Below are 12,815 nucleotides of genomic sequence, written 5' to 3'. Positions count from 1 at the left end.
ATGAGAACACATGTAAGGAAGGTTACTGGTCAAATAAAAGCCTGGGGATTTTTTTTTTTGAGCTGGTAAACTAGTGTAAAATGTTTTTTTTTTAAAAAAGAACATTAGCAGCTGTTTTGAATATAGTGATCCACCTCCCAACATCTCCATCTCTTATTCCTATACAGCTGCCTATCCACACTCTGATAAATGTCTCTCCATTTTTTTTTTTACTCCTTTTAGGATTTTAACTGACATCAATCCTCTTGTCATCCAGTGCGTCATTCTCATCTCCGAATTAATATTTCTGATATACGTCCTCGGGTGACAAGGTGGCACAATTCTCTCTTACTATCACTCCTTTACTTTATTTCACTATTTAAAGTTTTTTTTTTTTTTTTTTTTGGTTCTTCCTTTCCGTTTTTAATATTTCAGCGCCTCAGATGAAGCGGCTCTTTAAAGCGCCCATGGGGGCTCCGAGTCCTCGCTTTTGTCTCCCATTTCCTTCTGAAACAGTTTTTCTTTAACCCTATGCAACTCTTCACAGTTGTTGTCTTAGCTCTCTGTCGCTCTTTCTGCTGCTTTCTTTTTCTCCATCCCCCCCTCCCTCCCTCAGCTTTCTCTGTGTCAGCCAGAGGTCAACACTACACTTTTTCTTCTGCATGCAAGAAGGCAGGGGGTATCTTTTTAGTTATTGTAACCTAAAAATAGAAAAAAAAAAAAAAAAAATCTGATTTAAGGTTGGGACTAAGGTGTCTTTTAAGATATAGTGGCATACCACTATCTAGCAATTGGAAGGTCTTTCGTATCTTCAGATAAGGATTAGATTATATCAATAAATGATTTTAATGAGGTTTGATCAACAATACAGACCAATTTACAAACTGTGTCAAAATTGCTTAATTCAAGGTTACTACTATTATGACACTGCATTATTTAAAGCTGAAATCAGCAGCCTTTTTTAAATTTAATACTATATATTGTTACTAAATTTAGCTATACTGTATTGGAGTGTGGTGAAAAACAAAAAATAGGATTTATTATGCTCTGGGGCTTATGTTGATCTAGTTGTCAGCTTACACTTGACCACTAAAAAAAATGCCAATGCTATCCAACTTCATCACTTGTGTAAACAATGTATTTGACTTAATGTCGCCTGGTCAGTCTATGACATTTTCACTGCATGACAGCAACAAAGAGGTGAGGCTGTGGTTTGCGGTGGGTGAAATGTGCAGGAAGTTATGGATTAAAGCTTTATCTTAGAATATTAAATGTTTGATTAAGTCTGTGCTGAATCCTTGCTGGAATTTAAAATCAATCTTAAAGTTTTTAAAGTTTAAATTTAATTTAACAATGGGAGCATAATTTCAAAATGGAAAACCAACGTTTCTCTTAGCAATGTTGTCTCATGTTTTACTAAGCCTGAAAGCTCCAATGAGCTCTCTAGTCAGATCATTACTTCCAAGAGTCTCATTATGTTGAGAGCCTTGTTGAAGCTAATAACTGACTAAAGGTCTAATTATTAGATTTTCTCCTAATTTTATTAATGCTAGCTAGCACTTTGTGCAGACCTAATAGTGGGACACGAGGAGGATAGCTGTAGCAGATTGTGGACCTAAATTAAGCGTTATTATTCAGTCGGGAAATTTTGATAAGCATTTATCTGGTGTGTGAGGTTCATTTAATTTTACACAAACATCTCACTCATTGCCATCTTCTCAGATCCACTTAAGTTAAGCTAATATTGTGATTTGGATTTTTGCGACAACACCTGTCGATACACAGCGAAACACAGACTTGCCCACACACACATGGAAACAGGCACACACACAAACACATACTCGAGTCTGTTGGTTCAGCTCTTCCATTGAGGGTCCGTATGCTAGCTGGCCATTGTGCATGTAAGGCCTTTTGTCTGTGCTGCCTGAAACTGGTGATTGCACCTTAGCTACCACAGTTCAAGCGTAAACAGTGTTTTCATGCACTACGATATACACTGTTGCCAGTGGACCCCTAAATCCCTGGAACAGCTGAGTCCTAGGGTGTCAAAGATAATGGCGATTTATTGCAGTGCGAGGCTTTCTCATTGCCCCTCCCGCCCCCCTTTCCAATCGCCCCTCCACCCCTCCTCCTCCCTCAAACAGATTAAAATTAAGCCGTAAACATGTGAGGATGGAATTAACACATTTAGCGAGTCTCCTCTTCCCACATCCCATTTTCGCTCCAGAGCGGCTGATCCCCGCTGCCGAACGCGGGTGCAATTTTAATGACTCGCAACGTTTTTGAAGTCCACATGAAAAAAGCGTCGCTCGCCGTTTGTGGCGGCGCTAGATATGGCTGGGCCACGGCCGGCCATGATTGGGGGGGACACACGCCGCCGACTCGGACTCCAGGCTCTTCGATAGGATCGGTGTCATTTTCCTCTCCACGATAAGACGCCTTGCTGACAAGGTGCGATTAGGAGAGAAAAAATCATTATTGCTACGCCTTTCATCCACCAGGGGTTTACCGATAAACAGCTCACCCACGGCTAGATTTTCTGAGAGCGAGATGTTATGCGTTGAAGCATATATATTTAGGAAATATCGTTTCAAGCTAAATTTTAGGAGTGTTTTTAATAATTATTTTCCTTTTAAATAGCTAAAGAAAAAAAACACACTTTTCCTTTAAATCGTATTTTTTTTTTAAAAAGGCCTCCTTTCTCCTCAGCTGAAAACTCAAGCTGTGAAATATTTAAGTCCTAGCTCTCGGCACCATTAATCAAACAATTATCAAATAACTTCATATTCTTTTTGAACACAATACAACATGCCGATTGTATCAGCCTACAAAAAAGTGATTTATTATGCTATACCTCAAGGAAATCCACTTTAGCAAACTGTCCTTTTAAAAAGAGAAATGAAAAAGAGATCCTTAAAATATTCAAACTACATTGTAGAACAGAAAGAATAAACTAAAAAAAGAAGTGAGAAAGGATTCAGCTACTTGTTAATAAAAAGATTTACATAGCATATATACGGTATATAATTCTACAAATCATTCATGCAGTGACTGAAAATATTAAATTGCTGGTGGTATTAGCAGGTGACACAAACTTAAATAAATAATACACATTTAAAATTAATATGTTCAAAGGTATTAGAATTAACTAAAAAAAAAAACACTATTTTGCTTTAAAAATAAATTAGTAATAAGGATTACATTTACTCCAACTGGGACAATTTCAAAAAATATCCATTCCAATACAAGCTTTTTTTCCCCACTTTTTAATTTGTAGAAATATATGTCTGATTAACATGATTACATAATTAAAAATTAGACCCTATATATCTTCGGATTAACCAAATACTGTGAATATTAAAATCTGTTAAAAACTAATAATAACCTCCGCTTAAAATATCACTTGGCATTCATAAATGTAACCGATTATGTCATTTGCTAAGTGTTTGCTTATGGATTTGAGGATCGAGCACCACTTTGGTGGCCCCGCACCAAAAGAATCATCGAGTCTGATCTTTAGAGAGAACAGGGAGAAATAAAGCGAGTGGGAGAGAAAAAGAGAAAGAGACGAAGATGGAGGGGGAGAGATAGAGAGTCGGGACAAACGTGCGCTGTGTTACTGGGCCACTCCAGCGCCCATGGACTCTCAGCAAGACTCAAAGCCACACTCTGCTTCAAAAGGGAGCCATGAAGATTTTTTTTATGTTTACAAAAACATATTTATTTATTTCTCGTCACTTTGTCATTTATCTATTTATTTCTTGCTGTCCCAGCACCCCTTGCTCTGCCACTGGAATCATGTTCGATGACGCCGACATGCTCGCCCTCCCCTCTTTTTTCCCCCCTCTCTTTTAATACCACTGCAGCTGAAAATCAAACTGCTCTAAAACAAATTGATGTACTCTTTAATATAGTCGTCACATCATCACAGGGTCCTCACGCGTCTGCCTTGGTGACAACTGCAGGGCTGCTTAGCTTAGCCCAGCGATGGCTGCCACTTTGTTGGTCGCTTCAATGATTTATCACAAAAAAAGAGAGGGAGATTGTGAGAGTGGGAAGAGAGAGAAAAGGGGAGAGACAGAAAGAAAGTCCCCTGGATCATGATTGAGTCACTGGCACCTTTGATTGACAAGGTCTAATCAGCTTATCTCCATCCTAATAAAGTTGATAGCCTGCGGTGCTGCTCTCTACCTGGCATGGCGTGAACTTTGGGCTAGGCTGGGGCTCCCAGGGGCCGGGCCCCGACCCTTTCTGCTTATCTAAACGGGACTGAAATCAATCCCTAATGAGCTGTTTTCATTTTGCAGGATTGATTACAGGCCCCTAAACACCAAGAACACTCGCCTAAGAAGTGTTCTCAGCCTCTTGCTGGCCACCTTTAAAATGCAGAGTAGCTTTTGTCTGTCCGTTTCTTTGTTTCAGCAGCTCATTTTGCTGGCATTGCTAAGTTATTTGTGTCAACTGAACAAGTATAAAGAGGGATGGATTTTCAAAGTAAATTCACTCCACATTTACCCGGTTTATTTATTCCAGTTTTACATTTTTTTTAAATATTGCCTCTGAGATGGATTTGTAGTAACTGGGGATCATAATTGTACAATTTAAAAGCTTTACATTACATGTTAAAATTACATTTAAAAAAAATTGAATTGCATTATACTTGCTTTAGTCATGTCTCTGCAAGCAAACAACAGTGGCTTCCAGCACACATAAAACTATTTCTGATACAATGAGCCCATAATTCAAGTTCAATGTTTACTTTAAGTTTACGATTATTATTAATATTCTAAAATAATTGCACATTTATAGCAACATAATAAGCTTAATTTGAGGCTATTAATTCATTAGTTATGTCTGTAAGCAAAACAGTGAATTTTTATTATCATTCATTAGTATTATCAATGGTTTGTTGGAACATTTTTAACAAAGCTACTTCTTGTACAAATGTCAATCAATATGTTAGGCTCAACTCTCTACCCTTTCAACGAATAATAATCAAAAAGGTGGAACAGCTAATCACTGCAACTTAGATGTCTTTTCTGACATGCAATCTATTTCTAAACAAGCAATCATAAATCATTCAAAATACTTTCAACTGCGGAGGGAAGGACTAAAATCTGGCATGTCTTTGATTTAACATCAGTCAAGCCTCCACATTTGGGCATTTCAAATGCCCCTGACTCAAATGTCTTTAAATTGGCTAACTGCATGCCCTCCCTCTTTATTTAGGGCCCTCTTTAACTGGGCTAACCCCCATGTCTGCTTGTTGCTATGCCTGGGCTTTTAAGTCGGTGCTCTTCACTAATGAAGTTCTATACTTTATTTATGAGACAAACAGAGGACCCTGGTTCTTGAGGGTGCGTGTGGTAAATAGCTCTGCATGTCCAAAGAGTCTCCTCTATATCCCTCTGTGGGCTCTCACTGCTTTTGGCAACCCTTTGTTTTCGCTAAATACACTGGAGACATTGAGAATGGTTGGGGAAAAAAAATGCTAAAATCTGATAAAATGGTACTGCGTGAAGATTCATCTTTTCTTAGAACTAAGAGCCCTCTTTTTCCCTTAAACGTGACCTAGAAGCATCCTGGCTTTTTTTGTTCCTGGTCATTAAGAGATATATTGTCGACGCTGAAGAGAAAGGGGGCAAAGCTGAGTTCCTACGCCATTTCTTTGTTCAGGATCTATCTCTTTGAAATAAAATCTCTTTTAGTTCCACTTCCCCCATTGGTCAATTACAGTTCTTATGGGCTACTGTGTCATTGCGGATGGAGAATGCTACTTTGAATTACTGCAAAAATAACGACGCTAAACTGCTCTGCGTAAAAAGTACAGCTTAGATGTCTAGGGAGAGTTGAGGTTTGTGGCAAGGAAAGTATTTACAGTACGACTAGAGAGTGTCTGATTGGAGAAACACTTAACGCTCTAACTATTCTTGTTTAACGTCTATGGATGGCACACCTCTGTGTTTGAAAACTCAAAGCGTATTCTTCAACCATTGCCAATGCCATTTTCATAAAGTGCATGAATAAAGTGGAGTGCACTTCTTGGATTTTTATTTCATTATTTTGTATTTGATGGTGTGAAAGAAAAGCAACTGCAATAAATGGAGCCTTTGTTGGATTATAAAAGTAAACAATTTAGTGTTTGGAAAGAAACAAATCTAAGTCCTTAGTGTACTGTGTCTCAATACTCTAACAACTATAGCAGGACTATGATCTAAATCGTGCAGGATTTCATGAAGATGTCTGAGAAGTGTTGTGACGATCCGTTCTGGGACCACGAGAGTAAATATATAGTTTGACATGGTTGAACAACACTAAATTAAAGACCAAACTGACTTTGGGATCAGATGGTGAACCCTGTCAAACCTTATAAACCCAGTGGATAAATATGGCTACCTGATGTTTGTGCCCAGAGTGTTTGTTGAATTTGAGAGATTGGCATATATAGTAATTAGTCTGGTGGAGGACTGCATATTTTCTGTGTATCTACGTTCTTTGTGCAGATGCATTCTGTGTTTGACCCGGAGACATTGCCATTTCAGGTTGTGCATCTGAGCGGACGGTTGGTATCGACAGCAGAGTAAAGGAAGGGGTCACGGATTAAACACGCGGGGCGAAGCTTCCCCACCAAACCACAAACACACCCCACAGTTGGTGTGGACCAAGCCAAGTGTGTGGGACCAAGGCAGGATAAACGAGCATTGTTCTTAGCCAGCCGCGCACACAGTGGATGAGACGGCCACCAGTGACACCGGGTCAAGGGGCATGTGGCCGACTACAGCAGGAGAAACGGCTGGGCCCAGGAGGTACTGAACACTGTTAAGCCATGGCCGACTTCTTTAACACCAACCGAGCTGTGAGGCACGACATCAAAACGAGCCACTCTACTGAAAGATTACAACTGGGTAGAATTAAAAAAATCTGTTGGCTTTCGTAGAATTTGACACGGTGGAGAAACACGGCAGGATCATCTGAGACGTGTGAATCCACATTTTTAAGCAGAGAATGCAGATTGTATTTATAAATTTGTAAATGCAAGTTACAGGGAACATCAAAAGCTGGTGGTCTGCGTGCGAACCTTCCTTGACTTGAATTATTAAATCTGTCGATGTCGCACACACCAGCCACCCCGCGATTATAGTGTAAATTGACAAACTTTTTCAAAACTACAACGGAAGCCACAGAAAGCTGGTTGATACTTCAAGAATGAGCTTTGATACATCTCTGAGGAATACACTGCGCCTCAATAATGTGGTGACTGTCAGGAAGGAAGACAGGAAAAAAAAAAAATATGCTAACTGGTTAAATCTATTTAAGGTCCAAATGAGTTTTTTTTCCTATTTTAAGATAAAAACCAACCTTGATAATGAGGGAAAAAAAGGAGTTTGTGTGTTTTTTTTGAGTGTTTTATTTAGAAAGCGATATTATGGTGTTTTTTTTCCCTTCCTGCTGCACTCCTGAATTAAGAACTTCAGGAGGAAAGCTGACGTTGTTTATTTTCATAGACCCCCTGTCTGTTTGTGTAAAAAAAAAAAAAAAAAAACACACCACCACCCACCCAACACACACGCACACATACAACACACAGCCATAGCGATGCATGAATTTTCTTCGGGAGCAGAGCAAGGAGAAGCGGCGCTCGATCTGTCGCCTGTACACCTCTCTCTCTCCCTCCCTGGCTCGCCTTTGATGTGCTCCCGAAAATGTCATCAGGCGTCAAGGAAAGAGGTTTTTTTTTTTTTTTTGACCCCCCCACCACCCTCCCACCCCCTTCCAAACACACACCCAAACACACATTTCCACCCACCTCACATATGAGCAAGACAATTTGCTGTCGCTCACTCATCCTCACCACTATCTTGAACCCCCGCCCAACACCACCCCACTTCTTCCCCAACCCAATCCAAAACAGAATACGTACCAGTTTCTACTGCTATCTGGTAGCCGGCCTCCAGTCTCCGTGATGACCTTTCCAGCTTCTCTGTGTTGTCCAACAGATGCGCTCTCTGCAACAAATAGAGAAAAAAAAATAAAATAAAGCCAGAGAAACAAACACAAAAAAAAAAAATTGATTGAGAGGGCTGGGACCCATTTCAAAGAAACACATCAACACTGTCACCTAAACAGACAGACCACATCCACAGCGACAACATAATACAGCCAGGTTGGCAATAACCTTCATGGATGACAATGTGTTATATGCTGATGGAATATCAAGCATATGCATGTTGCGGCTGACAATATAAGAGGTGTTGCTGCCTCATCTTGGACATAAAAACAAGAGTTACTTTGAGGTTTGTTGCCTCCTCATATTGTTTCAGAGCTCAACCTTCTTCTGCACACAGAGGAAAGTTAAGGGAGGGAGGTGGAGCCATTTAAGAGAAAATAACATTTAAGTTGAAAACATCCTGTCCAGATAATGGCTTGAAAGTGGAGGAGAAATTTAAGAAAAAAATTCAGTGGGAAAGAAAAAAAAAATCAACATTATCCCCTTAATTGTAGATTATTTTTTAAATATTCTGCCACCTGATGTGGGAATAATAATAAATATTACTGCAGAGGTGTAATAACTATCATAAGCTTAATTCCTTTTCTTCTTCTAGTTTATCCACATTAGTGGACCACAACAGTAATTCATGATGCATGATTTACTTCAGCCCCCCTTGGCTCATTCACAGCTATCAACATGACAAGGTTGCCCATTGAAAGCAGGAGTTCAGAGAGCATATCAAGAAAAGATGTGTTTTATAAATAATTAAATAGGCAATTTGATCATTTTTTCAAAGTGGATGTTTGTGAGTATCAAGGTGATAGCTAGGGCTCTAATATCATGTGTACGCATATCAATTGATGGCAGTTCCTAAGATACCAAGAAAACCTGCGGTCTTGGGTTCTTCTTTAGCTTAACAATTCATGTCTGACAAGCAAGGCAAGAAAAGATCTGATCTGTTGACTGATGGCCTTGAGTTCCACCTTGGGGCTCTAAAACATAGGAATCTACCCTAAGGATTTTATTTCATTGTGTTTAAGTATATAATTACTGCACAAAGTATTAACAGATATATGTGCTGTATATTATATACATACAGTATATACAGAAAAGGGCACAGGTAAATGATTTGGTATTGTCTTGGCTCCTTAAACACTTTGAATCAGTCAATTTTGTTTTCTTATTTGTATATCAAATGAATAATCAGGAAACAATGCTACATTCACACAAAGGCAGGATGATGGCTTTTCACTCTTAATGAGACAAAAATGCTTGTCAATCCTTAGTTGAGGTCACTTGACAATGTCCCAAGTATTTTCCTATAATTCTTTCCACTGGCACTCACGAAGGGGAAGGGACCCCCGAGTTTCATCTCAACTAACAGCTACAGTGAGTCAATTTGTAAATGAGACCTGGCAATTATTTTTTGAGAAAATAGAACATTCATAGTAGGGAATACCTTCTTTAATGTCTTCAACATTACTTTTTTTTTTTTAATCATAGTACAAGAGAGGCTCACTAACTATGACTGAACCTGCTTGCTTTGGTCATGGTTGCATTAAACTGCCTGGTTTTAGATAACAGATATTGGAGATACCGGATGTTCCCCTCCACTTCTCAGGTGTGTTCTCATGTCAACGATGGTACAGTTATCCATAACCTGTAACTGTTGACTGTTTCGTGGTGAATCTCGTACACCTGCATTAAGTTTAATTCTGTGTTTCTGGGATTATATGTTTTTTAACACCAGTCCAAAAATCGAATAAACTATGGCTCTCATTAGAAGATTCTGATGTACTGTGTTGCAAGCAAGTTGATCATACTTTGCTTCAAGCAACACTGGGATAAAAAATGTTATACTTGTATCATTTTATGCACGAATTTATTTCACCATGACGGTTGCTTCGAGGAGATTTTATTTATTTTCCAAACTAAATCTTGGTAATTGGCTAATACTGACTAGATTTCTTTCACCTTTTTACAAATAGGTGACATATAGGTACATTCAAAAGACTAACTGCAGTGTATATTGTCCATAGAACATTAGAAAGTCACTGCCATCATACAGGCAATGTGTAAGTACATTAATAATCTACATTCAGTGCAAAGTTTCACACATCTATCTAATGCAAAACATACCTTAAAACTAAAAATACACCCCCATATTGTCCACTGTTGCTACACACTTTATCTGCAAGTCCAAATAAAGACCCAGCTTTCATTTAAACCACACTGCCTTCAGTGGAGAGGATCATAAACAGCATAAACATGGACGACTTAAATGTTTACTTGAACGTTGTTGGTTTTGATGCCCTTTCTAATATGCTATGTTAAGAATCTGATCAAATGTAACACATTTGACACTCAAAAACAACTCGATAAATGACAACTGCCTCTCTGACAAGGGTTTATGCCCAACACATGAGCGAGGGGGACAGGGGGAGAAGTGAAATCTCTAGTTTTGGTTAGGCTGTCAAAATATGTACCCGCTAATCACTCAGAGGAAATGAAAAACATGGAGAGAAAAAAAATAAGTCAACGACACACTTTTCAAAGTTTGACAATAAGAGGGATGGGAAAAGAGCAGGGAGGCAAAAACTCCCTCTGAACTCTTTTTTTTCCCTCGCTTCCTTTTTCTTCGCGCCGCTGACAGATGTCATTTAAAATTGCAGAGATACTTTTTAATAGTTAAAGGGAGGGCAGGGGGAGGATGGAGGGATGAGAGAATGGGTGGGTGGGTGGATGGATGGTAAAATGGGCTGCCAGTAGGAGGAAAGCAATGAGAACATGGTGAATGGGACTGGATGCAAGGTATGGTGTGTTTTTGGTAAAGGGTGTGGTAGGAGGTTTCATGGAGGGGTTACATGGGTGTGGAAGTGGTAGTGCCACCAGTGGAGATGGTGGCAGTGTGCACATGGGAGAAAATGGATACCAAGCTTGGGCTATAATGAGCCCCTATGGATCAGCTGAGATGGAGGGGATGTATTGACATGCAATGCTTAAGCTAATACACCTAGACCATGGCTGCAGTGCCTGTGTATGCCTGGGAGCATGAGGCAGCCAGGGATACTGACAGAGTAGCGCACTCCCTGGGTTCTTCAAAGAGCTCAAGTGATTAGTATGTTATCATTACCATTCGAAACGTGATTTTCCTATTCCCTCTCGGCAAAGGTGACACGTCTCGGGGAGACGGCCGGCAGACTCTATGCGATGGAAAGCCACTTCAAAGCTTTCTCCTCCTGAATTTCTCTCTCTCTCTTCTCTCCCTCGTTCTGTCTTCTTTTAGGGCCGGGGGGAGGGGAGGGTGAGTGTGGGTGGGTGTGTGAGGTGGGGTGGAGGGAGCTGGGGTGGTGGGGGGGTGGGGGGGTAGTGGTGGCAGTGGCAGTGTATATGTGTGTGTGATCATTAGAATAATGCGCCCCGAGTTTGACGGTGACAGAACCTGAGGGAAAGGGTGAGAGTTCAGCCACTAAGAATCCAGTAATGGCACACTGTGATGGCCCTAATAATGAAACAATCCAGCCATGAACACAGGATGATACCATGGAAAATAATGAAAAGGAGCATGTGTAATTAAAACTAAACAGTAGTACACTTCAGTTACTGTAGGAAGTCCCCATCGAGGCTTGACGTAGAGATTACGTCTTCAAACTTAATGGAAAATCAGGTGACTCATACTCTCCAGGAAAGCACTTTGTCGTTCAAATACGCAGTTGTCACACAACAACCACAAAAATGTAGATGTATCGAAGTGTTCAGCTAAGATTTTACACTGTAGTTAGCAAGCAAAATCCAAGACATCCCTGTCAGCATTTTTGTCGAGGGAAATGCAAAGTGGCTGCCAGCTCCTACTGTGCAACAACGTCCAATATCAAGGCTTGACCCCTGTGGTTCTGATATAACCACTGTGAAACCCTCAGAATAAGGCATATACATCTAGTCAAGCTAAAATACTGGCTTGCAATTCAGATCTGTCATTTATCTACTGAAGAAAAACAAAGGATCTCATCAAATCGTATCTGATCATCTCATGGAACCTTCTAGCAAAGGATTTAAATACAATATATGATAAATATTGTGCATCTGTGAGTGCATTGGTGCATACCCCCCCACCCCCACACCCCAACATTTCTGCCTATGCATGTATGCCTTTTCATCTGACACCTACATTTTGAACAAAGATCTTCTTAGGAACCACAAAAATGGTGTTTTTTTGTTGTGCTTTTTTGCGTCAAGAAACACTCTTCAGTTGTAAGTTATTAACAGGGAGCCCCAGAACAATGCAGCTGTAGCTCAAAAGAAATCTCTCCCCTCTTTTTTCGCTCTCCTGCCTTTTTTCAATATCAAACACAGGCGGTTACTATCACCATTTTCCAAAGTTCAGATGATTTCCTTATTATTTCAATAAGGGTGGGGGAGAGTCAAAGTGAATAATGATGACAGCTGTGATTCAGACTGACTGTGTGATCTTCTGTGCCGTTTGTTTGGGACTTGTAAGACGAGGAATTACAAGTGTCAAACAGCTGTGAATATGGGTGCTAAATATTTAAACATGTTTTTCAGCTGAAGAAAAAAAGTATAGTTTTTTTAAAAGCAAGGCTTAAGTGTGTATAAGCTGTGCCAGCCTTTGATTCAAATGCAGGAAGAGCAGGAGGGTAAAAGACTGCAATGGAGAAGTGCAATGGCGAAGAGGGCGCAGAATCAAGCCCGATTACACAGATCGGGCCATTCCAAAAGAGGTAGACAGGTGAGCTAACTCAAGATGTCTTCTGACCCTCAGGCTAGGAGGAAATGCTCAAAAAAGGTGGGAAGAAGAAGGGGAAACAAAAGTACAGCTAAATAAAAG

The 12,815-nt window shown here is 40.0% G+C and overlaps 1 protein-coding gene across 3 annotated transcripts in view; it reads right to left on the bottom strand.

Moving 5' to 3' along the window:
• The window catches only part of vti1a (vesicle transport through interaction with t-SNAREs 1A), a 122,977-nt gene that overhangs the window by 78,427 nt on the left and 31,735 nt on the right, over nucleotides 1–12,815 (bottom strand). For all 3 annotated transcript variants that reach the window (XM_067575559.1, XM_067575560.1, XM_067575558.1), the window contains exon 5: nucleotides 7,901–7,985. In XM_067575559.1, the coding sequence (XP_067431660.1) occupies nucleotides 7,901–7,985 (85 nt within the window). The remainder of the gene's footprint in view (nucleotides 1–7,900; nucleotides 7,986–12,815) is intronic.

Source organism: Thunnus thynnus, chromosome 20, assembly GCF_963924715.1.
Source record: "Thunnus thynnus chromosome 20, fThuThy2.1, whole genome shotgun sequence".
NCBI lineage: Eukaryota > Metazoa > Chordata > Actinopteri > Scombriformes > Scombridae > Thunnus > Thunnus thynnus.
The sequence above is the reverse complement of the archived record's forward strand: the minus strand, read 5'-3'. Positions and strand labels throughout refer to the sequence as shown.